Source organism: Carettochelys insculpta, chromosome 6 (genome assembly GCF_033958435.1).
Source record: "Carettochelys insculpta isolate YL-2023 chromosome 6, ASM3395843v1, whole genome shotgun sequence".
NCBI classification, from domain to species: domain Eukaryota; kingdom Metazoa; phylum Chordata; order Testudines; family Carettochelyidae; genus Carettochelys; species Carettochelys insculpta.
Window position 1 is genome coordinate 75,454,673 of NC_134142.1, and position 25,460 is coordinate 75,480,132.

At 45.9% G+C, this 25,460-nt stretch overlaps 1 protein-coding gene across 4 annotated transcripts in view; it reads right to left on the reverse strand.

Annotated features, from left to right (window-relative positions):
- USP47 (ubiquitin specific peptidase 47) overlaps nucleotides 1–25,460 on the reverse strand; it is a 129,043-nt gene that overhangs the window by 3,910 nt on the left and 99,673 nt on the right. For all 4 annotated transcript variants that reach the window (XM_074997377.1, XM_074997374.1, XM_074997375.1 and 1 more), the window contains 4 exons: nucleotides 19,892–20,010; nucleotides 15,680–15,810; nucleotides 4,161–4,208; nucleotides 3,932–4,062 (listed from right to left, as the gene is read on the reverse strand). In XM_074997377.1, coding sequence (XP_074853478.1) covers nucleotides 3,932–4,062; nucleotides 4,161–4,208; nucleotides 15,680–15,810; nucleotides 19,892–20,010 — 429 coding nt within the window. The remainder of the gene's footprint in view (nucleotides 1–3,931; nucleotides 4,063–4,160; nucleotides 4,209–15,679; nucleotides 15,811–19,891; nucleotides 20,011–25,460) is intronic.

Here is a 25,460-nt window from a genome sequence, read left to right on the forward strand (position 1 = left end):
GCACATAAGCAATGGATGTATGTACCAGTTGCTTAGTTCCAAGGACTGACAGGGTAGAACAGTCTCGCAGCTGCATCCATGACTGAGTAGCCCTATTTAGGATGTGTTCTGTTCATCTCGCATGGAGAGATTGGGGGGGGGGGGCGAGAAAAAGTGCTCTAAACATCCCATGTCAACCACCTTGCCTGGATAACCACATCCAATGGGTTCACTTCTATGAAGTCGACAATCGAAAGGTAAACTTTGGAACATGGAGTATTCTGACTCTAATGGACAACCCAGACAGCAGGCCACCCAAAAGACACACAGCAATCATCACCTGCAGGCTGAGATGATTCAACATCAAGATAGCTACGCTTGCAGAAGCGCATAGACCAGAAACACAGCTAAGCGAAGAAGGTGGAGAGTACATCCTTTTTCTGGAAAGGAACCCCAAAGGAAGAAAAACAAAATTCATGGAGTTGGATTTGCCATCGAGAACTGAACTGACAAAGAACCTATCTGAAGTCCCTGTTAGCATTAATGAACATCTCATGATTCTCTGCTTGAAGCTTGTCAAAAATCAACAGGCAACTATCATGGGTACGTACGCACCAACTCTAGATGCCAAAGATGATGTGATAGAGAAGTTCTGCATCCAACTGGACAGTCTTGAAAGACATTCCCAAAGAAGACAAGATTACCTTCCTGGGGAATTTCAATGCGAGGCTTGGAAGAGATGCAGACTTCTGGCAGACTACCATTGTGAAAGGAGTCAGCAAGAGCGACTCCAATGGAATATCCCTCCTTAAGACAAGTGAGGAACATGAGCTGATCATCACAAACACACTCTTGTACACACACACACACACACACACACACACACACACACACACACACAAAAAAACAACCCACCACCACCACACCCACCAACCCTCCTGGCAACATCCTTGATCAAAGCACTGGCACTTCTTGGACTGTCATCAGTCATGCTCTGGACTGGCATGATGTCCTTCTCACATATGCAATGACTAGCGCTTATGACTGCTGGACCAATCACTGTCTTATTCGATCCACGATGGCTACTAGGATTGTCACAAAAAAGAGAACTCAGAGGAAGCTGATCTGATGAAAGATCAACACACAAGGACTGAAGTACCCCATCGGACGAAGTAACCTCAAGAAAGCACTCCAAAGGAAGGTGCCAACAGTACAAGCTGAAGATGTGGAAGAACACTGATGTCCATTGAAAAAAATGCCATCATTGGAGCTTGTGGAGAAACCAGTCCATGAAGCATCAGGAGCGGTTTAATGAGAACCATGTGGAAACTGAACACCTGATTGAGGGAAAAGAAAAGCCTTTAGGGCCCAGGAAATGACATCAATTGCACAACGAAAAAAAGAAGTGCATGCCAAGGCCAAGACAGAAGTTCAGTGTGAAAGAAAGACTCTAAAAAAAACAGTGGTGGACTGAAAAGGCAAGAGAATGCTAACATGTTGCAGACATCAACAATGCAAGAGGATTCTTCAATGCCACCAAAGCTGTTTATAGACCAAGAAACCATGGAATCAATCCCCTGAGATGAAAGGACGGAGGCCAACCCTTGAAAGACAATGAAGACATTGCTTCTTGCTGGAGAGAGCAATTTTAGGAGCTCTTGAACTGCCTCTCTATCATGGTCCTAGAATTTCTTGACCAAATCCTTCAACAACCCGTTAGGGAAGATCTTTCAACACTTCCTACTCTGAATGAGGTCCAATCTGCCAAAGTGATGAAGAACAAGCAACTGAACTAGACGGAATCCCCATTGAGGTCTTCAAAGAAGGCAGGCCACATCTCCGTAAACAGCTCCACCTCTTGATTCTCAAGATCTGGGATAGCGAGAAGATGCCACGACAGTTCAGAGACACACCGATTGTCAGTGTCTTCAAAAAAGGCAACAAACTGGACAGTGGAAACTATCGCAGCAACTTTCTCTTGGCAATGGCGGGGAAAATCTTATCCTGAATCCTTGCAAACCGACTCCTGCCACTCTCAGAAGAAATTCTTCCTGAATCGCAGTGTAGCTTCCAACCATTCTGTGGAACAATGGACACAATCTTCAACACCAGGCAACTGCAAAAAGAAGTTGTGCACAAACCAAGTTTTATATATGAGTTTCATCTATCTGACCAAAGCATTCAACTCAGTCAATCATAGCACCCTGTGGACCATCCTCTCAAAGATTGGTTGCTCCAAAAATTCATTAGTATCTTGAGGCTGCTTCACAACATGACTGCCACAGTACTGAGCAACAACAGATCCCAAAGCAATCCCTTTTAAGGTCAAAATTGGACTCAAACAAGGCTGCATCATTGCCCCAGTGCTGCTCTGCATTTTCATTGCCATGATGCTTCGCAACTCATTGATGGCAAGCTTCCAGAAGGTGTGAAGATTGTCTATGGAATGAATAGGACATTTTTTATCCTCAGGAGACTGAAGACTAAAAGCAAGACCTCCACATCCTCGACTATGGAGCTCCAGTATGTGGATGACAACATGCTTGCTGCTCTCTCTCATGGTGCCCTTCAGACCATCTTAAGTACCTCTGCCAAAGCATATGACAATCTCGGCCTCACACTGAGCATATAAAAGAGCAAGGTGCTCCACCAACCCTTGACAATGGGACAATCTCATGTACCCTCTACTGAAGTCAATGGGGAACTGCTGGAAAATGTGGAGTATTTCCTGTAGCATGGAAGTCATCTTTCTGCGAAAGTTGACATTGATGCGGAAATCCAGCATTGTCTGAGCTGGGCAGTGCCTGCTTTTACGTGTCTGAGACAAAGGATCTTCAACAACTGGGACATCTGTACCAAGACAAAACTCCATGTAGTACTGCACAGTGGTTATTCCAACACTACTGCATGCTTATGAAACCTGGAGAACAAACAAGCCTCATTTGAAGGCACTGGAATAGTATCATTAACGCTGCCTCAGGAGAATCCTAAGTATCTCTTGCAACATAACACTTTGGAAATCTTGTCCAGGACCACACCTAGAGGATAGCAGTAATCTGTGAGGGGGTGGTGCTGTATGAACGGTCCCCAACACGGTGCACAAAAGAGAAGAAGGAGAAAGGACTGGCAAAAACTGCCCCGGGCCTCCAACAGCTACCAACATCTGCCCCTTCTGTGCTAAGACCTGTGGGTCCAGAATTGGACTGGTCAGCCATGAAAGGACTCAATTAGGAAAATGACATGAAGATGTCCTACTTGTTAGCGTGATCACGAAGAGAGAGCCCCCTTCCACCCCTGCCTGGCAACACAGCTTCCTCATATTCAGTTGCCATTCTACTCTTCAGCCAAACAGCACTGAATCAGCTTTTGACAATATGCCAACCAGTCAGCTGCTCAACAGTGACACATCAACTCCTATCTACTCTTTTACTTCAGACTGTACAAGTCCATCATATTATCCAATGCCCGTATTTTCTTTTGCTAGCCACTGACCTGAAATTTATAAAAAAGGTTAGGAACGGGATGATGTTCCATGTTCCAACTCTACTGAAAATCTAATTTATTCAGGAAAATTCTTTTCAGTAACACTGTCAAAACTTCTTAAACAAGCAAACACTATATAATGAAACACAGTGGGTGAAATCCTGGCTAAAGTGAAGTCAGTGTCACAGCTCCCAAAATTCACATTTTGTAAGCATTACAGTGGGAAATATTTACTGAGAACATATTAGTAAAACAGAAGCTAAAGACTAACACATTTATAATTGAAATGCCTCAACAAAAATCAAAATTAAGCTTTGTTTTCTATTTTCAACTCTCATTATGGATTATTTCTTCAAAACACAATCAGGATTTTCAGAATGACCTTTTACTGGCATATGTTGGGTAGTCTGAACCTTATTTATAGGTAGAGTATTTGCCAATGATCATTAAACTACAATAAAATATATACCTATAAAATATTACTGCGCCATCATCACAGATGTAAAGAGGCCAGACATTCAGTGTAGACACTTTAGGATTCCAGTCCAAGTCCTGGTGGATCTCTAGTACTGAAATATCACAGGGAAATGTGCCTCTGCCCTGGAAAGAAGCAATTATTTAGTGACTAAATCATCTAAACACATAACGAGATATGCTTTCCAAATCAGTATATACAATTTAGACATACTGCTACGTACCTTAGCAAATTCTATATGTTCCAAGGGTATTCCACTTATTTCACTAAGCTGTAAAATATTTTCAATACATTAATGTCTTTCATACAAAGAAACACTGAGGTAGAGAGTTTCATGTCAACATACACAGCAAACCATATAAACATGTAAGTGTCAAATTGTAAAGGACAGTAAGATATTCAAATATCAATGACAAAAAAAGAATTCAGAATTGCTGGAAAGGAAACCTAATTCAATTTAACAATACTGGATATGTTGCAGTTGTTCTTTAAGCAATGTTTATACCAAGGAAATAAATAGTGGGTGCTTTTCAGTGCAATTAAGTTGGCATGTGACACAGGAGTCACAGCTAACATTTTTGAGAGACCATTAAGTAATATCATATTTCCAACTGTGTAGGGGATAGGAAAAATTAACATAGGAACAGTTAACATAGGAGGTCCAAGATGCAAAGTACCGTATGCCTCAATTACGTCATTGGTTCCAGCAGTTGGTTCTAAACATTAAAAGCCATTTCATGTATACAACTTATTGTGTTTACCAAATACATATCAAAACCCAAAAAAATAAAAGCTTAAAGACTGATGAATCATAACATCCACACTTTCAACCAATAAATTTCTACTGAAGTAAAAGGGCTCATTGAAAAAATCTGCCTCATACCACAGACATTTCAAAATGCCAAATTCAAGGTTTTGCATAGCGCAGATGTGAACAAATTCAAGAGATGAGACCATAAAAATATGCTGCTAATTGATACCCTGAAGACTTGCAGCAAGAGCAGCAGACCACAAATATTCTGACATTAAGTGAAAAAAATGGTTTTGGGGAGGTGGGATCCATTCCATTTGGGGATTCAGAATCATCAGTAACTTGATTTGCACCTGGAAGCACACAGGAAGACAATACATAGCTTGCCATATAAGCATTACAAGCTCATAACAGACTACCACAGTTAGCAAAGAAATTACTGCATTCTGAAATAAATGAACGCACATGTATTTGAGTTCAGTCAAGAGAAAACTGAACTTCTAAACATAAAGGAGCTATATACAAAGAAGTTACTCACCTTATGCAGTAACTATGGTTCTTCAAGATGTGTCCCCCGCATGGGTGCTCCAAGGTAGGTGCTGGGCTTGCCCAGCACTGCAGCACAGAGACTTCTCCTGAGCAATACTGAGTGGGGCTGCACATACGCTTACCCAGCACTTGCTGTTCATACCACTAAGGACAATACACACAGTCCCACTCTCTCCTCAGTTACTTCACTGATGCCTTAACTATGAGTACTGCACTAATTAGAGAAGAAGTGAGCAGGAGGTAGAGCACCCATGGGGGCACACATCTCAAGAATCATCTTTACTGCACAAGGTGAGTAATTTCTCTTTCTTCTTCTAGTGCTGTCCCCGTGGGTGCTCCACAGTAGGTGACTGTACAGCAGTACCCCCTATTTGGATGGTGGGTTTTGACTCAGTGCATCTACTGTGGTCAGTACTGTCTTAGTTATTGCCATATCACTGTCTGTATGAGAGTGTATTGCATAATGTGTCATGTGAGCCTGTGGTCAGAGGACCACATGCCTACAGGACATATGTTCTGTAAGAGCACTCCATTTAGCAAAGCTATGGATGTTGCTACTGATCTCATAGAATGTGCCTTCAGAAATACTGGGAGTGGTTTGTTTCAAGTAGAATAGCATTACACTATGCAGGTAGATGTGTGTTACAATACAGGTTGGGATGACAGGGGCAATCCCTTTGATCTTCGTGCAATGGGTAAAAATAAATTTTATAATTTTCTAAATGATTGTGTCCTCTCTATATAGAAGGATATGGCACTCCTGACATCCAAAATGTTCTGTTTGGCTTCCACATTGGAAGCGTGCAGTTTAGGGTAGGAGCCAGGTAGCATTGTAGGTTCATTGACATGGAATTGAGAGCAGATTTTCAGTAGAAAGGTAGAATGCAGTGGTAATGCCACTTTGTGTTTGCAGAAGGTTGTATATGGTGGAGAGATGGTCAAAGTAGTTATCTTACTCACCCTTCCAGTTGATGTTATTGCCACTAAAAACAGCATTATCAGGGCCAGGAAACACGTGGCCATTAACTCGAATGGCTGTCCCACCAAGGCTGCAGTCAAGATTCATATGAAGTGGGCTTTGTGGGCTGTATGCCCCTTTCAGAGCATCACAATGAGAAGCAGTTGGACTTGGAGAAAAGAAAGACTTACCTGTTCTGTAACTGGTGTGCTTCAAGATGTGTTGCTCATGTCCATTCCAATTTGGGTGTGCGCCAGCACATGCCCAATTGCTGGAAGCTTTTTGCCCTAGCCGGCAGCCCTAGGGTCAGTGCAGCGCCTCTGGAGTGGCACCCGTACGGCCGCCCATATATGCGCCACCCGACCCGCCACCCGCTCAATTTCTTCTTGCTGGCTACTCCGACAGAGGGGAAGGCGGGAGGGTTTTGGAATGGACATGAGCAACACATCTTGAAGAACACCAGTTACAGATAAAGTAACTGTCTCTTCTTCTTCTTCGAGTGATTGCTCATGTGCATTCCAATTTGGGTGAATGCAAACCAATGCGCAGGAGACGCGGCTGGAGTCCCAGAAGGAGTGCAGGACAGCCCTGCCCACCAGGAATGCTGTCTTGTAACTAATGAATAACATGGAACAGGTGGTGAGGGGTTCAAATGGGGGAGCCATAAGCTTAGACAATACCAAATTAAGGTCCCATGTTGGCAGGGGGGCATGAACCTGAGGTTCGACCCTTTCCATTCCCTTCATGAACCTTTTCACCACTGGATCTGAGAAGAACAATGACATCCCAGGCCTTGGGTGAAACGCCAAAATAGCTGCCAAGTGCACTTTCAGGGAGGATAGTGACAGCCCTGTCTGGCTTAGGGCCAGCAAGTAGTCTAGGATACGAGGTATGGGGGCCTCCCCCAGGGATAACCCCCTTTGAGTGGCCCATATGGTAAACCTCTTTCATTTGGTTACATATGTTCCCTCATAGAGGCCTTCCTGCTGTTAAACAATACTTTCCTGACAGGCTTGGAGCAGGCCAGCTCGACCAGTCCTAGCCATTGAGCCTCCATGCTGTGAGATGCAGCGCTTGGAGAGTGGGGTGCCGCAGTCTCCCCTCCTCCTATGTCAGCAGATCCAGGCGTAGCAGAAGCACCTCCGGGTTGCGAACAGACATCTCCAAGAGGGTTGAGTACCAGTGTTGCTGAGCCCAAGCTGGGGCCACCAGGGTAACTGGTGCTTGGTCCGACTGAATTTTCAGCAGTGTTCGGTGTATGAGTGGTACTGGTGGGAAGGTGTAAAACAAGGGTCCCGACCAACGAATGCTGAAGGCATCTGCCCAAGAGCCTGGGCTTCGGTTCTGGTAAGAGCAGAAAATCTTGCATTTTGCATTGAGATGAGTGGTGAAAAGGTCTACCTGGGGATGTCCCCACCTCTGGGGAATTGAACTCAGTACTTTCGTGTGTAGTGACCACACCCGTGGTCCATGAAGGACCTGCTGAGATGGTTCAGTAGGGAGTTGTGAGCCCCAGGCAGGTAAAACACCCTCAGGAGATGCGGAAGTCCCAGAGCGCAAGAGCCTCGAGACACAGGGGGCACAAGTGTGCTTCCGCTTGTTTGTTTATATAGTACCTTGCTGTAGTATTTTCTGTGCTGACAGCAACACGCTGCCCCTTCAGTATGCTCTGAAACACTTTGCATACCAGCTGAACCGCTCTGACCTCCCACACTTTTATGTGGAGTTGAGCGTTGGTCTTGCTCCACAGGGCCTGAGTCTGGCTGTCCCCCCAAGTGTGCCCCCCAGCCGAGGTCCGAGGCATCTGTGACCAGGGAGAGGGAGGGTTGCAGGGGATTGAAGGGCACTCCCATGCAGACCAACTGGGCCTCCAGCCACCAGTGTAATGCCATTAACACTCTTGGGGGTGGACTGCCGCTAACTTGTTTATATTGTCCCTGACAAGTCTGTATATTAAAGCAAGCCACAGCTGGAAGGGTGCATTCACAACCTGGCATGCTGGACTATGAATGTGCATGCTGCCATGTGGCCCAACAGTCTGAGGCATCCCCTGGCCATTGTGGTTGGGAACCTGATCAGGCCTTGGATGCAAGAGGCCATGGCTTGGACCCTGGTCTGGGGCAGAAAGGCCCTGGCTTGCTCTGCATCTAGTCGGGTGCGCACAAACTCCATGACCTGAGTTGGGGCTGGTACAGACTTTGTCTCGCTCACTAGGAGGCCTAGTGTGTCGAATGTCTCTTGTATCAGCTGAGCGTGTCACGCCACCTGTCACTGCAACCAATCTCAGATCAGCCAGTGGTCTAGGGGTAGGGGAAGAGGTGCAACCCCTACCTGCGCAGGAAGGCCGCCACTACTGACATATATTTGGTAAAGACTCTCAGGGCTGAGGAAAGGCCAAACAGAACGACTGTGAACTGGTAATGGTCCTTCCCTAGCACAACCGGAAGAACCTTCTGTGAGGTGGATAGACTGCTATATGGAAATACGTGTCCTGTAAGTCGAGAGTGGCAAACCAGTTCCCTCGTTCCAGCATTGGGATAATTAGGCCCAGGGATATCATGCCAAAAACTTTACCTTTTTCACAAATTTGTTCGGGTTTTGCAGATTGAAGATTGGTCATAACCCCCCTTGCGCTTTTGGAGTTAGGAAATAATGGGAATAAAACCCTTGACCCTGGAACTCCTGGGGAACTTCCTCTATAGCCCCCTTTTGTGGGAGGGCCTTTACCTCCTGCCTGAGAACCATCTCGTGAGAGGGGTCCCTGAAGAGGGACAGGGAGGGAGATTAGAAGGGGGACAGGAAGAAAATTGGTTAGCATATCCCTTTTCTACCGTGCAGAGGACCCACTAGTCCGACGTTATGCTGCACCATGCGTGGTAGAATGGGGATAGGAGGGATGAAAATAAATACTGAGCTGGAACTGTGGGGGTGGCCAGTGTATCACTCCCAACTGCCCCATCAAAACTCGTATTTAGACACTGATGTGGGTTTCTGGTGGCTCTGCTCCTGTGTCTGGCAGCCCTGATGTCCCCTGTTACAGCAGCAACTTCTCCTGTTCCCATCCCACTGCTGTTGTGGGACCTGTCTGAACTGGGGTCTTGGGGTAAAGTGCCTCCTCTAGGTCACCAGTGTATAGAGAGCCAGTGAGCGTAGTGTGGTCCGGGAGTCCTTCATACTATGAAGACTCATCAGTTCTCTCTTAAAATAGTGAGGGGCCCTCAAAGGGGAGGTCCTGTATGGACTACCGCACTTCCTGCAGGAGTCCCGAGACCTGAAGCTATGCCCCCCTTCTCATGGCTATACCCGAGACCATGATTCTGGTGGCTGCATCCGCTCCATATAGCATGGCCCGTAGTGCCGCTCTAGATATGAGTTTCTGCTCCTCTACCAGGACCGTAAAGTCCGACTTAGTCTCTGGCGGGAGCAGCTCAGCGAAACAGTCCATGGAGCTGGCCATATTATACACATATCTGCTAGCCACGGCTTGCTGGTTAGCAAGTCTCAACTGGAGGCCACCTGTAGAATAAACTTTCCTACCATACAGGTCTAAGTGTTTGGCATCTTTGTTTTTAGGGGAGGTGCCCTGGACTCCCTGCCTCGCCCTGTTGTTCACAGCACCCACGATCAGGGAGTCAGGGGGAGGGTGGGTAAACAGATGTTCATTGCCCTGGGCTGGGACAAAATACCGGCACTCGTTTTTTCTGGCCGTGGATAAGGCTGAGGCCAGTGTCTGCCACGCTGTCTTTGCTGTGTTGGCAATTGTCTTTATAATGGGTAGTGCCACCCTTGTAGGTCCAGATATGGAGAGAATGTTTGTAACAGGGTCTATTTCGTCCCTGACCTCTTCCACCTGCACCCCCAGACTCTGGGCCACCCTTCTCGATAACTGCTGGTATGCTCCTCCATCCTCCGTTACCACAGATGCAGACGATCCAGCCAACACCTCATCTGGCGAGGATGAGGACGAGGGCATCATGCCCTCCAAGCCCATCGGTGCCGGGGGTCAGGCACCTCCATTTGACTCCCTGGCACCGTGGTTTGTGGTGCCATGCTCAGTGCCTGGGGTGAAGGGCCCCTTAGTGGCCTATGTCACAGTGCCGTGATGATGGGGCCACTCATCACCTGGGACGGCACCAGTTCTGTCGGTGCCAACGCCCACTACACCACAGGTTCCAGTACCTGCAGGGGTGATGCCCACGTTTTGGTCGGTGCTGACTGCACTGGTGCTGGCACCATCATTGGTGCCAGTGCCGATGACGCCGCCTGCTCTCTTGGAGGGGCTCTCAACAAGGCAGTCAGTGCTGATCTCGGCACCTGGGGAGTGCCGAGCGCCCTAGTCGAGAGTCCCATAGCCCGCCCCATGCCTCAGGAAACACTCACAGGATCCAGAAAGGCCACTGTGGGGCACCTCAGGGGGGCATTTGCCACTCCCCCTCCAAGGGGATCGGGGCGGTGTCGAGATGATCTGGTACTCCCGCTCCGAGCTGAGCTGGAGTAAAAACAGAGTCCAACTCCAATGTGGACTCTGATGCCAACCACCACTGCGGTGCTGAGGGTCCCGTGGAGCTTATCAGTTCCCTGCATGCCCTGCACTGTCTGCTGTGAGGCACCAAGGGAGGCGACCATTTGTGGCGGCCTCACTGGCTTCAGGAACCATGCCAGGGCCCCTAGAGACTGTTCAGACACCTGTATCTGGGGCGATGAAGGCTCCCAGTGCAGCGTCTGCAGTGGCATCATGATTTGCAGGAGGCCTTGCACTGTGCTAAAGGCCTCCAGCATCAAGGGCAGTCTGAGAGAGCGCAGGCTCCCACCTCACGCTGGAGTCGATGCCTGCACTTCATGACCCTGGTCACAGTGCAATCTGGAGGACTCTCCCAAGGATTGCTATTGCCTCCTCCTCCTCTCTTGGGATCGACCCCAGTCCCACCTCCCTGTCTTGCGAGGCACTGGGGACTGGCTCTTATGGTGCTGGGAGGCACTAGGCGCCAAGTCCTGCTTTCAGCGCCGTAAGCTTTACGACGGCACCAACGATGCAGTGCTCAGAGCTCCCACTAGGGAAATGTCCGGGCGCAAGGCTGATTCCATTAGTAGTACCTTCAGCCATTGAGCTCTGTCTTTCCAAGTCCTAGGCTTGAAGGCCTTGCAAACAGAGTAGTGTTCCTGGAGGTGGGCCTCACAGAGGCAACTCAGGCAAGACCTATGTGGGTCACTTTTGGGCATTCATTTGCCACGTTTTTAGCAGGTTTTAAACCCCGGGGAGCCAGGCATTTCTTGGCACCGAGGCAGGTTAAAGTCCCACCTCGGCTCACTAAGTGCTAAGTGGAACTATTTACAGATGAAAGAATCATTTACAACTGTTTTCATTATCAACTAATTTAACAATAAAGGCTACCAGCAAACACTGAACAATGAGGGAGCTCCAGCAACAGACAGCACAGCAAGAAGGAACTGAGTGGGGGGAGGGTTGGCGGTGCATATATGGGCAGTCATATGGGCGCCACTCCAGGGGGCGCCGCACCGACCCTAGGGCTATCGCCTCTGGGTAAAAATCTTCTGGTAACTGGGCATGCATGGGCACACACCCAAATTGGAATGTACATGAGCAATCACTCAAAGAAGTAGTAAGTATTGTGTGTTTCTCATGTGCTCTATAGCAGCACAAATGTCATTTGTTGTGAGTAACAGTGAGAGTTCTATGGGAGCCAGACAGAAAACCAGGCCATCAGATGTAGCGTATATGGTCTGGGGTGAAGCACAGTACCCTTGCTCTGAGGGTTAGGGGAATCAGATGTGACTCAAGACATGTTGGTGCTGTGAGGATGATTTGTGCTCCAACTGCCTGAACTTCCTGAGGATTCTGGCCATCAAAGAACGGTTGGAAAGGGATACAGGAGAGGAACAAGGCATCCCCCAGAGATCTGTGGCATTTGCCTGCTCTCAAACAATTCCGACTGCATTTGTATTTCATATGTCTTTGCTGAAATATACAATGTTGTCTGTATTTGTTGCAAAGAGCTTAGTTGCGTCAAATGGTAAGTCCTCCACTTTTGTGTGGAGTTCTGTTGGGACACCTGCTGCCTGCAGCCATGAGGATCTTGACGTAGTGGCTGAGGCTCTGGCTGCTGTATCAGCAGAGTATAATGGCATCTGCCATGCTATTTTGATGCACTTCATGGCCTTCCTGGACTATAGGTTTGAAAATAGGTCTCTTGTCAGGAAGATGAGGAATTAGTTGAGAAAGTTTGAAGTAACTGCTGAAGTCGTGGTTAGCTGAAACCATCAAATAATTAGCTATGCGCAGTTGAAATGTAGAAGATAAATGCATCTTTCTACCAGATAGCTCCAGGTATTTATGCTCCTTATTAGAAAGGACAGTTCTGTATTTTGATGGTTTTGCTCTCTAATTGGCATCATCTACCACTACATAACTGGCTTGTGGATGCAAGTCCATGCATTCAGCTGGGGAAACTAGTTTCTATGAGCCTGTTTATTCATGGATGTAGGCATGCTCAAGTTTAGCCAGACTTCACCTGCTGCCTCCATTATCATCAAGTAGTAGATCCACCCAGGCCATGGTAGCTGATTGGAAAAGATCTACAGATGTGAATGCTTCTCCATGAGACAAGGCAGATTCAGCCATTGGCGAGTCCAGAGGCAGCTGTAACAGACCACTTTTGGTTGCTTTACTGCTGAGTCTGTACCAGGCTGTATCCCTGTTGCGTAATAAACCTTCTCTTCCACCTGTTAAGTGAGTGTCACTCCTGGCTGCGGATGGGGTGCAGAGCCTGTGATCCCTGAACCCCGTTACAGAGCCACTCTGAGGCATCATACACAGCGTGAGTGCCCAAGTTATTCCGGCACAGGTAATGGCTGTGGTTCAGCCAGTGCTGTTTGCATGTTCAGCACAGCAGCCAAAGGTTGGTATCCCAGTGACAGTGATGGTTGTGCAACCCTTCCTGATTTGCCATTGGGAGTAGGGTTGGGGCCACTTTACAATAAAGTGAGGGTTTTAAGACTACTGCTGGGGGCAGGCTTGAGCTTTGCAGGCTTAATGTGCCTGGTTCATCTGTTGTGCTCAGTCTGGGCAGGGTGCATGCTGAAAGGATTACTCTTTGCTTTAGTCCTTAGTGAGGAGATAATGGAATCCCTGACAGAAGGAATATTCAGTGCCTTAATTGCAGGTCTGATATAGGCTCAAGATAGTGGCTATGGTTCCCTGTGGGAACTCTGTTAGTTCTAGTCCTGGTTTTGCACAGTGCTGCTCGCGAGGCCTGAAGTTGCAACAGGGCTTGATGTTTCTCCCTTGGTGCTGGGAGACAGCGTGGCACCGCATGTTCCTCCGGTACTAGCAAAGGGCTGTGTTTCAGTCGGTGCCAATCAAGCATTCAGCACAGCAGCTGGTCTGCAGGCACTGGTGATGACCTCATAGCCCCTTCCAGCATGGCCAGCTCCACGGGGTTTGAAGCCGCTCTACCTGAAGTACAGCTCTGAGTTCAAAGCTAGAGGTGGGTTTGGGTTCTGTGTGTCCAATGTGCCCAGTTTGTCCCCTGTGTTCACCCTGGGCAGAGAGCAGAATGGGAAAGGCTTGCACACTGCCTAAGTCCCCAGTGAAGAGGTAGGAGATTCTCTGACACAAGGGATGCCATCGCTTTAAACTGCGAGTCTGGCATGGTTTAAAAGCTTTATCAGAAGGGAGCAGTCTCAGCTGCAGGTCCATACCTTTTGTAACTCTAGCAGAAAGCCTCTTAAATGCAGCATTTAGAGCATTATCTTTTTAAAAAAAACACTGGTCACATCAGCAGAATGTGTATAGGGCACTGAAACTGACAAGAAAGCTCTAGCTTTCTCCTCCTCTCTCCTCACGGTAACCCTGCAGTGGCAGGGGGGACTGGGGGAAGAAGCATAGTGCCCCAGCATGATTTGGTTACGGACTGAATGTTATGTTCCCTGAGGGAAATCTATTTAGTCACGGTTTCCTATGGTGCAGAAGGGAGATCTGCTGCTGCGGCAGGTTTTGAGTTTGTTCTCTTGGTGCCAGGAGAAAGTGCAGCACCACAGGTCCTTACAGCACAGTTAAGTATTTCAACCAGTGCCAATTGCACACTGCACAGCAGCCTCTTCCCGGTCTGCCAGGGCTGGTACTGGCCACACCAGCCCTCTTTTTTTTTAAATAGATATATGCAGCTCAATCTGCTGCTACTGCTGCTGCAGCATGGTTTGAAGTTACTCTCTCAGTGCCAGAAGACTGGGTGGCACCACAGGTTCCTCTGGCACCAGTGACATATCTATTTTAAACTGGTGCCAGCTGGGAGCTTGCTGTAGCAGCCTTCCCCCGCATCTGCCAGTGCTGGTTCGCTTCTAGCAGGCTGGTGCCGTGGGCACCGCCATCCCTGAAGTGCAGCTTTTAGTTTTAAAGTGGACACGGACTTGTGCTTTTTGTGCTTGAAGTACCCAGTGTGTCTCATGTGTTCATCTGAGCAAGGAGCATAAAAAGGACAGTTTAGCTTTTACCTCTGTCCCCAGTGAAGAAGTAGAATCCCTGACAGAAGGGATGTTACCAGTATGGACAGCGAATCTGACAGCAGCCCTGGGGCTTTGTCAGAGAGGAGCTTAATCCCAGCTCCTTAACTCTTCTCACCTGGGCAGTTACGCTCTCACAGTGAGCATTCTTGAGCAACGTGCCCCTCTCCCGGCGGAGAATGCATTCAGAGTGCCAGGTGTAGGGGTCGGTACTTCATATTTTTTTTGTTTTTTTTTAAACGGCAAGTATTAGAGGCATTTTTGTGTTTTTTCTTGAACCACTTTAGTTTGTTTTGCTTCTGTTCTTCTGTTTCATGTCTTTTTCTTTTTTAAACCAAGGCCTGTCAGCAAACTACGTGCAGGAAAATGCAACTGATGAGAAGAGGGAATTTTCCCTTTTTTTTTTTTTTTTTTTTAAACTTATACAATAAGAACTGTCTAGACAGAAAAACTATGAAACAATAACCCTACACTATATAACGTCTAACAACATGTCTAAGGAAAGAGGAGAGAGCCCTGCTCCATCTGCAGCTGAGGGCAGCAATGAAGGAACTGAAGAGAGAGCAGGGCTGTGTGCGCTATCCCGAGTGGTGTGAATGGCACATGCTAGGTTAATGCATGTGCAGCCCCACTGAATATTGCTCAGGAGAAGTCTCTGTGCTGTGGTGCTGGGCAAGCCCAACACTTACCATGGAGCACCCACCGAGGACAGCACTTGAAGAAGAAAAGGGTTTCTCTGCAGTCTTAGCTACTATTAGCATCTCAGCTCCACATCCAAGACAGTCTTCTCCCACTTACATCTCACTAGGCATTTATAAACAAGACTAAATAAATCACTGCAATTAAATGGCATTAAATCCTTTTCTCAGGCTATTATTTGGCATGAAAGTGGCTTTAATTTGGCTGACCTTAATTTACTGTGAACTTATGCTTAAATATATATTTATTATTAAAATCAACTCACCTGTTCTTTTAATTCATCAACACTGCTGCTTTCCAGAACTACTTCCTGGAAAGGATCAAGCTTCATCTCTGATGGCCTCCATCGTTTTGAAAGTACAGCAAGTTGTGACATAAATTTCATCTTCTCTGCCCCTGCAAAAGGAGATGAAATGTTCTTGAGATCTTTACAGATTCTTGTTCAATCTGTATATTATATGCACAAACACAAGTGTGCTGACTGTATTACAGCTGTAAAACATACGCCATACAAGAAGGCCAAAACTATCAAATGTTGAAAAATTAAGTATTTAAAACCAGGATATTACAATGTGTGACTGACTACTAGCCGAAGAGTCTGAGACAGAGCCCTGCCACAGCAGCCCACCCTAAAAAGGTAACGAGAGCCAGCTGAGCAAATTCAGACCTGATGGCTGGCAGCTGAATGCCCCTGGAGCAGAGGGTTTATATAAGGCAGCTGGCAGAGTATACAAGGGGAGTAAAGGAATGCTAGATAGAGGAAGGGGAGGAGTCAGGGCAGTGAAGGGATGCTGCACACCATCCAAACCATTCACTAATTTTCTTTGTATAGGATTTGCTATGGCACTGATCTATAGAATACAGAGGTGCCTCAGAAACAATCAATGTCCCAGTGAGCTCAAAGTATCATCCTCATTTTACTGCTGAACAGAGAACAGAGTAACTGATAATGTGGTCAAGCACAAAGTCTGTGCAAGAAGCTGGACCACAGAACTTTTGCAGTGAAAGACCAAGGTGTTCTGGCTTCCCCCACAAATCCTGTCCCATTCTGTCTCCAACATCTAAGTGGTTACCTTGGCTTCTAAGTACTTCATTATAAAAATCTTTTTTGTATGAAGTTCACATTTAAAAAATTTTTTTTTTCATTTTAAGAAATTCCACTGTATGCAAAGCAGAAGCCACTGAATCAATTCAATTAATATTCTGGGCCAGCTCACAGACTGATGCTTTTCCTGAATATGTAATATTGTGTCACAAAAATTTAAATTATGCCTCTAAGTCTTATGGTTGTGAAGAATATTTAAAAAGATGTGATGTAAATGTCTGTATGAATTTGCAGACATCATAGCTATGAGATATGTGAATTTCTTTTCAAGTCAAATTGTAACACTATAAATAAAAACATTAAGTATTTCACCACTGATCAAAGCACACACAAAGAGGAATGATATTTTATGATCTACTATGATGCCTTGTTTTGCTGTAAATAGAAACTTGCTTGTGAGCAATCCTCTATATCATATGAAAGATTTGGAGCCCATACTCTTTTCTAAGGTAATTACAGGTATAGGTATAATTTCTGAAGTAATTATATCTAAGGAATCATATTCTAGAGAAAACACAGCAAGGCCTACTCATCTTCCCAAACTGACTGTATAGAGAACCAGTACTGGCACGCTATTAAAGAGGCTGCATTATAAAATCCAACATTTGCAAAGCCCACATTAAAAAGCTTTGTAACTCTTTTGCATGATTCCCAAAAGGCACATTTAACCATCAATCCATCTGCTAAATTTCAAGTTTCTACCACTGACATTCCAGAGCTGTTCAAGAAGTCAGTACTGCAGAATGGCTAACCAGTGGCTCTCCTCTTCTACATCTTACAGCTGAAAATGGTTACAGAGTTTTAGCTCGATGTATCAAAAATTGCTCCTAAATGGAAAACTATTTTTGACTGAAATTTGTAAAGAGCAGAAAAAAAGAAAAGCAACTGAAAGGTGCAGAGAAGGGTGTACTCAGAGCCTCTCACCATCATTTCCAGAATACATTTTGTTATGTGCAGCAAGGCAAGTGTGGATGTGCACCACCAATAGAAACACATGCTGCTGGCTGTCGGAGGTGTGGCTACTCTGATAATCAGCTGGGCGGCATCTGAATCTCTCTGGACATCAGCTTTAGTGCTCAGCTTACAGGGGAACACTGCCCAAACAGGAGTCAAGTAAGAACACACACTCGTTAATACATCTATTTGGGTCAAGAAATTAACGCGTGCTGTGATCAGAAAGGTGAACTCCCATGAAGAAAGAAAGATGGTTGATGTACACTGAATTCGATCAAGAATGTCCTCCTCCAAAGTGGGGGCAGGGGGAGGAATCAACATAACATGTACCAACCACTGGAACTTGACAGGACAACCAGCAATTGTGTGTGTCACAAAACATGGGTCCTGATGAAGACAGAAAAACAACTGTCTGTCACGGAGAACAATGTTCTCTCTAATCTTTTCCAACCGCTTGCAGTTTTTTTTCCCCATCCCTGTGTGGAATAAATTTGTGTGCACTAATGACGTGCAAATGTGCACCACCAACAGAAACAAAAGTTAGCTCTGGGCACTCTGCTAATTAGCTGAGTGGCATCTGAATTTCTCTTGAGAGGCCACACAACTGCACAGCTTACAGGGAACACTGATGGAGAGGGCAACAGAAGAATTCTGGGGATCTCAATCCATGACTAAATCCCTGGTGAAGTGATCAGATAGAGTGGAGTGCAGGACACTGATGGTGAAAGCAGGTGCAGTAAAATGTGATGGACCGGTGTTAGCTAGGCTCCCTGACAATCAAAGGGCTACAGCTGTTGCTGAGTGGTACACACAGGAAATGAAATGACAACTTAGATGACTTACAAAAAAGAGACTGGAAGATTTCATCATGAAAAGGCATGGCCATACATGGAGAAGGATGGTCAGGATAAGAGAAGAAGGGAAGATATGCTGTGACTGATGCAATGTATGAGGGCTGAAGGACAGATCATGATGAACTGAAAGTTACAACTTAGAATGGAAACAATTCTGCTACCTTAAGTATAGGCACTGCTGCATTCTCAGCATCTGATACATAACTACAATTATACACCTGATAAAACAATTATAATCACTACAGCTACATGGATCTGTAGCTCTGACACAAAGGCTCTCTCTACAATTAGCAGGTTTTGTCAACAAAACAGGAATTTTGTCAACACAACCCAGGGAGTGTCCACGCTAAAAACGCATTCTGTCGACAGAAGGCGGAACTTCCATCGACAGTCTTCTGCCTCTCCCCCATGAGGCACAAGGCCTCTCTCAACAGAATCGGTCAACAAAAAAGCCATGTGGACTCTCCAGGGGGCCCTCTGTTGACGGACAGGACATCTGGGTCAGAAGGCAGCCCTGCCTACTGTGCTTCTGGTTGGCCACTCTGTCAAGAGAGCAGTCTTGCAGTCTTTTGTGTGTGGCCACAAACTGTAGACTGAAATTTTGTTGGAAGATATCCTCCAACAGTAGTTGTGTCAGATTGCTGTAGTGTAGACATAGCCAAAAGCTGTCAATGAAACTAAGAACTTCCCTAGTATTTTTCAAAACGAAAGACAGAAGACTGTACACACATTTGGTTTCATCATCAAGCTCCAAAAAGAACTACAAGAAAGGCAAGCACTGGATCAAGGGTTTGGTTTTTTTTTGTTTGTTTGTGTGTTTTTAAATTTCCATTCTCCCACACTCCCTCTTGCAATTTATATTACAGGCTGAACCTCTCTAATCCTGCACACTCTTGCCTGGCAACATCCATAATCCAGAATGATTTCAGTTAGCCAAATGACCACTTATGGGTATGGCCAAGTTTCCTGTGACTCCATAAAGTTTATTTACAGATACCTGTCCTGGTGCCAGACTAGAGAGGTTCACCCTGTATTCCATTTTAATGACACTAGCATCACTGGTCTGAACAATTAAAGAACCAGTCTGAATCTCCTCATCTCATTCCTCACTCTGTAAAATTCTCATTTGTTTTCTTGGAGCAAGCAAATATTTAATAATCAACTAAAATATGTCTTAACCATCATGGTTATGTAACAAGGAGACATTATACCTAGGCTGGTCAATTTTCATGTGCAATTCAGAAGGCTGCATTAAGCTTACAGCTGAGACCTCAGATCTAGAAAATACACTAAACTGAAAAAGAATCTTGAAGTTTTTTTGTTTTGTGTTAAACTATCTTCAGGAAAGTAGAGTGTAGAATATAGTGAAACTGAAATAATTCAATAAGCCAACATTCAACCAAAAACACAAACTATTTAGCATGCTGCTATTAGCTGACAAATTCTCCTGTACTGATGCACAAAAAAGTGTGTCTATTAATAGAACTCATTTTGATAAAATGTAGATGTGCACTTTGACTCTAAAAATTTATAGGCTCTTTTTCTCATAATGTACTGGTATTACCGTCAAGTATTTCTAAAAACACCTCCCAGTTGCTTGAAATATTAATATCCTCCTCATAGACATGATAATCCAAAAATACAGTGCCTGGATTCTTCCATGTTTTCTTCCGTAGGCGAAACCTATAAACATTTAAAAAAAAACACACTAAGCTTTTGTTTGTCAAGCTTTTGATACCAACTTAACACTGGCAATATATGCAATTATAATTGTTTTTGAGCCCTGGACAAAAATGTCACAAAATCCATGACATTTAGTATGTGTTTACATGGCAGTCATGACTATAACATACCCAAGCTAGCTCTAAATGAGTTAGTACACTGAAAAGGTAAATGAAGTCAAAGCAGCACAGGCTAACTTCAAGTATGTACTCAGCGACCACTGTGTGTGTACCTGAGTTGCTTCACTCTTCAGCTATTAGATTTCTGAGAGGACTGATGATCTAAGTAGAATTTAATTCTGCTTTTAGCCAGCAAGCAGGTGTTGGGGAAAAAGAGAGGTTACTCGCCTCGTGCAGCAACTGGAATTCTTAGGAAAGGAATGTCCCTGTGGGGGCTCCACCTTAGGTGTGTCAGCACCACTGTGCCCATGGGCCAAAGATTTTCATAGCAGTGCCCCTCAGCTGGCTGCCCACATGTGCAGAGCACAGGCTTCAGACACCTGTGACAGCTACTGCTCATGCGTGGGCAGCCTGTCACCTCTGTTCTTTGATCTGGATGCCTCGATAGAAATCTGAAGCGGAGGGGAGGTGGGTGGTTTGTGGAGCATCCACAGGGATAACGTCTCGAAGAACTCCAGTTACTGTACAGGGTGAGTAACCTCCTCTTCTTCGAGGGTACCCGTGGGTGCTCCACCTTAGGTGACTACAGAGCAGTTCCAAGGTTCAGAGGTGTGACCTTCGCATTTTACGTGTCAGCCAATAATAGTATAGCGTGGCTGAACTTGTCAGAATAGGATTGTAGGCATAGTGACATTTAAAAGCATGTGTAGAGGCTCACGTTGCCACTCTGCATATGTCTTCTGTTGATACGCTCTTGGAGAGTGGCGGTAGATGCAGTCATTGCTTGCATGGAATGTGCCCGAAGATTAGCAGGAGGCTGTTTATCCGCGTTAACATAAGCAAGTCTTATGCAGCCAGAAATCCACTTAGGGGGTCACTGTTTGGAAACGGACATACCACGGGATCTGTCAGCCATGGAGATGAACAGTCGAGCTGTCTTACAGAAATCTAGTGTTCTTTGAAGTAAAAGGCCAGTGTTCACTGAATGTTCAGAGTATGCAGGGACCTGTGCTCATCATTGGCATTTGGTTTGGGGAAGAATGAGGTGATCACTTCCAGGAACTCAAGACGCGTACGTAGTACCACTTTGTCTTTGTAAAAGGTTGTGTAGAGAGGCTCTGACATGAGACTGCTGATCTCTCGCACCCTATGTGATGATGTTATTTGCCCCAAGGAAAACTATCTTCATGGAGAGATGTAGCAGGGAGCAGGTGTCCACTGGTTCAAAGGGTTTTCCCATGAGATGTGACAACTAAATTAAGATCCCATGCTGGTGTTGGGTCCTTAAATCGGGGGAAACATATTCTGAAGGCTCTCAGGAATTGTTCGACTGAAGGGTGAGTAAAGACCGAACAGTCTTGAATTGGCAGGTGGAAGGCTGATATGGCAGCTATGTGGACCCTGATGGTGCTTACTGATAGGTTCATTTGTTGCAGATGTGTCAAGTGAATATTTGTGGAACCCCTGATTGCACAGGATTTCATGACTGTGATTGGTACCATGATATAAAACACTGCCACTTTTGTGAACGAGTCTTTCTTGTTGTTGGTTTTCTGCTGTTTTCCAGGATCCTACAAACCTGCATGGGGCACAGGAGCTCTAGGTCCAATCAGCCAACCAGGTATCATGCATGCAGGTGGAGACGTTCAACGGGGCGGGGTGGTTAATCGAGCTGTTCTGTTGAGTGAGGAGCATCGGAGCAGGAGGGAAGCAGTTAGGACTATGCCTGGAGAGAAGTAGTTCAGGGAACCACGTTTGTCTGCAAGATCTGGGTGCTAGGAGGATGACCCAAGCTGCATCCTGTCTTATCTTGGCGCTCACCCCCTGAATGAGTGGTATCTGTGGGAATGCATACATTAAAGGTGCATTCTATGAGATGTTGAACACACTTCCTAGAAAATTATGGCCTATTCTGTGCCTGGAGCAACATAGGGGGCACAGAATGTTGGCAGCTGTGGCAAACAGGTCTCTCATGGGAAGCCCCACATGTGGAAAGCTTGGTGGATGGAGGACTTGTGATTTCCCACTCATGGTCTGTTGAGAAAATGAGACTGAGATTGTCTGCCAATATGATATTCTTGCCTAGGATGTGAGCCGTGACAACGTGGATCCGATGAGGGACACACCACTCTGAGTAGTATTGCTTCCTAGCAGAATTGTTTTCAAGCGCACCCCACCCTGTTTGTTTATACAATGCATGGCTGTCGTATTGTCTGTTAGTATGCGTACTGCAGTGCTGGAGCTCTGGGTGGAGACTTGCACACACACGTACCGAACTGCTCTCAACTCTAGGAGACTGATGTGTTGCAGTTGCTCTTTTGGGGCCCACATACCCTGGGCTAATTGGTCCCCGAGATGAGCACCCTATCCAAAGCGGGAGGCATCCAACATTATCGTGAGTGCAGGAGGGGGTCTTTGGAAAGGCACTCCTACACACACATTGCCGGGTTGCATCCACCAGGTGAGGGAGCTCCTGACCTTGGCTGGGACGCTCAGTGACTTGTTCAGCAGGTATAGGTGGGTCCTGAATACCACTCTGAGCCATGCCTGCATGGGTCTCATTCGTAAGTGTGCATGTACCACCAAAATCGCTGCTACCATGTGACCTATGAGACACAGGAATTGCCTCACAGGTACGGTTGGTGAAAGCTGCAGACCAGTGACAAGGTCTTGGGTATCCTCTTCAACCTGTGTGGTGGAAGAGAATCTGTAGTAATCTGGCAGTCTAGGAATGTCCCTATGAATCTGAGTCTTGGGATTGGTGTAAAGGTGCACTTTTGAAGGTTTACACACAAGCCGAGGCTGGAGAAAAGAGTCCAAGTAAATGACATTGCTTCCTCGTTCTGTGCCCGGGATTGGCCCCTTATCGAGCAATTGTCTAGACAGGGAAAGATGGTTCCTCCATTTGTTCTCAGGAATGCAGTGACCACTGTCAGCACCTTTGAAAGACCCTCAGTGCTGTACACAGACAGAAGGGAAGCACCCTGTATTGGTAATGTTGATTCGCTATGTTGAATCTGAGGAACTTACTGTGTGCGGGGTGAACAGCTATATGAAAGTATGCATCTTGCAGGTCAAGAATGGACAGCCAGTCCCCTCTTTGCAGAGCGGAGATAACAGTGGCTAGCTTTACCATCTTGAATTTTGGACCGAGATGGTGCCAGTTCAGGTAACTGAGGGCTAATATGGGTCTACAGCCCCCTGAATTTTTTCTGTGAGGAAGTACCTTAAATAGAGTCCCATTCCCGTTCTTGGTGGGTACCTCTTCTCTGACTCCCAACTGAAGTAGAAGTTGTATCGTAGTTGAACGAGCAGCCGTTCCTGAGAGGGGTCCCTGAAAAGGGGTTGGGGAGGAGAATGGGGTTGGGGCTTGGAGGAAAACAGGTTGAAGACTGCCTCCTGCCAGGCTGCTTCTGGCGTCGCCTATTACCAAACTGCATGTTATTAAAGGCCAGTGCCTTGTATCTGTAGTTGGATTGTCTGTTTTGTGAGCACTCTGAGGTGGTCGAATGGAAGTCCAGTGTACATAAGGTTTCCCTTGATTCTTTGATGGAGTGTAAAGCCTCATTAGTACTCTCAGCAAAGAGGTAAGACATCTCCAAGGGCAGGTCTTGCACCATGGCCTGAACCTCTTTGGGGAACCTGCACAGTTGTAGCCAGAACACTCTCCTCATGACTACTGTGGAGACTAAGCACCCTGGACCTGGGCCTACTGCCAATTGCAGGGCTGTTCTTGCTATCAGACTGCCTTTGCTCATAAGTGCCTTGTATTGTTCCGCTTGTTGTCAGGAATTGCATCATGATTGTGTCGTCAGGAATTGCATCAGAGAAAGTGCAGAGCTGGTCAAAAGTGTGATGAGTACAACTTGCCACCTCAGATGACGATTCCATGTCCTTTCAGGATCCCTTCAGGAGAACCACACAGCCTCAAGATTATAAGGTGCCACAGGACTTCTTGTTTTTTAAGATACAAACTAACTTGGCTACCCCTCTGATATTTAGAGCCTGTTTAAAGACTCCTCTTCTAATCTCAACTGATGGTATGTTTGTTCTTCAGGTCTGAGGGAGGGGGAGGTGGGGAAAAGAGAACTGAGCTGACAGGCAGCCCACACATGAGCAGTGGCTATCTCAAGCCTGTGCTCTTCACACGTGGGCAGTCACCTGAGGGACACTGCTATGAAAATATCTGGCCTGTCGGCACAGTGGTGCTGACACACCTAAGGTGGAGCACCCACGGGGACCCTCGAACAACTGTTAATTTTGTAGTTACATTTATATATGCCCCACAGCTACCAGACGTGATGTGCTCAGCAGAATTACAATGTAGAGCATAAGAACAGCCATACTGGGTCAGACCAAAGGTCCATCCAGTCCAGTATCCTGCCTGCCAACAGAGGGAGTGAACCAAACAGGTAACTATCAAGCAATCTTTCTCCTGTCATCCACCTCCAGCTTCTGACAAACAGAAGCTAGGAACGCCATTGCTTCCCCATTCTGGGTAACAGTTAATGGACCTAACCTCCATGAATTTATCTAGCTCGTTTTTAAACCCTGTTATAGTCCTAGCCTTCACAGCCTTCTCTGGTAAGGAGTTCCACAGGTTGACTGTGCACTGTGTGAAGAACTTCCTTTTATTTGTTTTAAACCTGACACCCATTAATTTCATTTGGTGCCCTCTAGTTCTGATATTATGAGAACAAGTAAATCATTTTTTCTTGTTCACTTTCTCCTCACCACTCATTTTACATACCTCTATCATATCCCCCACTTAGTCTCCTCTTTTCTAAACTGAAAAGTCCTAGTTCCTTTAATCTCTCTTCACATAGGACCCCTTCCAAGCCCCTAATCATTTCTGTTGCCCTTTTTTGAATCTCTTCTAATGCCAATATATCTTTTTTGAGATGAGGTGACCACCACTGTATGCAGTATTCAAGATGTGGGTGTACCATGGTTCTATACAAGGGCAGTATGATATGTTCCATCTTATTCTCTCTTTTTTAACAATTCCTAACATCCTTTTTGCTTTTTAGACTGCCACTGCACACTGTGTGGATGTTTTCAGAGAGCTATCCACAATGACACCAAGATCTCTTTCCTGATTAGTTGTAGCTAAATTAGCCCCCATCATACTGTATGTATAATTGGGGTTATTTTCTTCCAATGTGCATTATTTTACATTTATCTGCATTAAATTTTATTTGCCATTTTATTGTCCAATCACTCATTTTTGAGAGACCCTTCTGAAGTTTTTCATATCTGCTTTGGTCTTATCTTAAGCAGTTTAGTGTCATC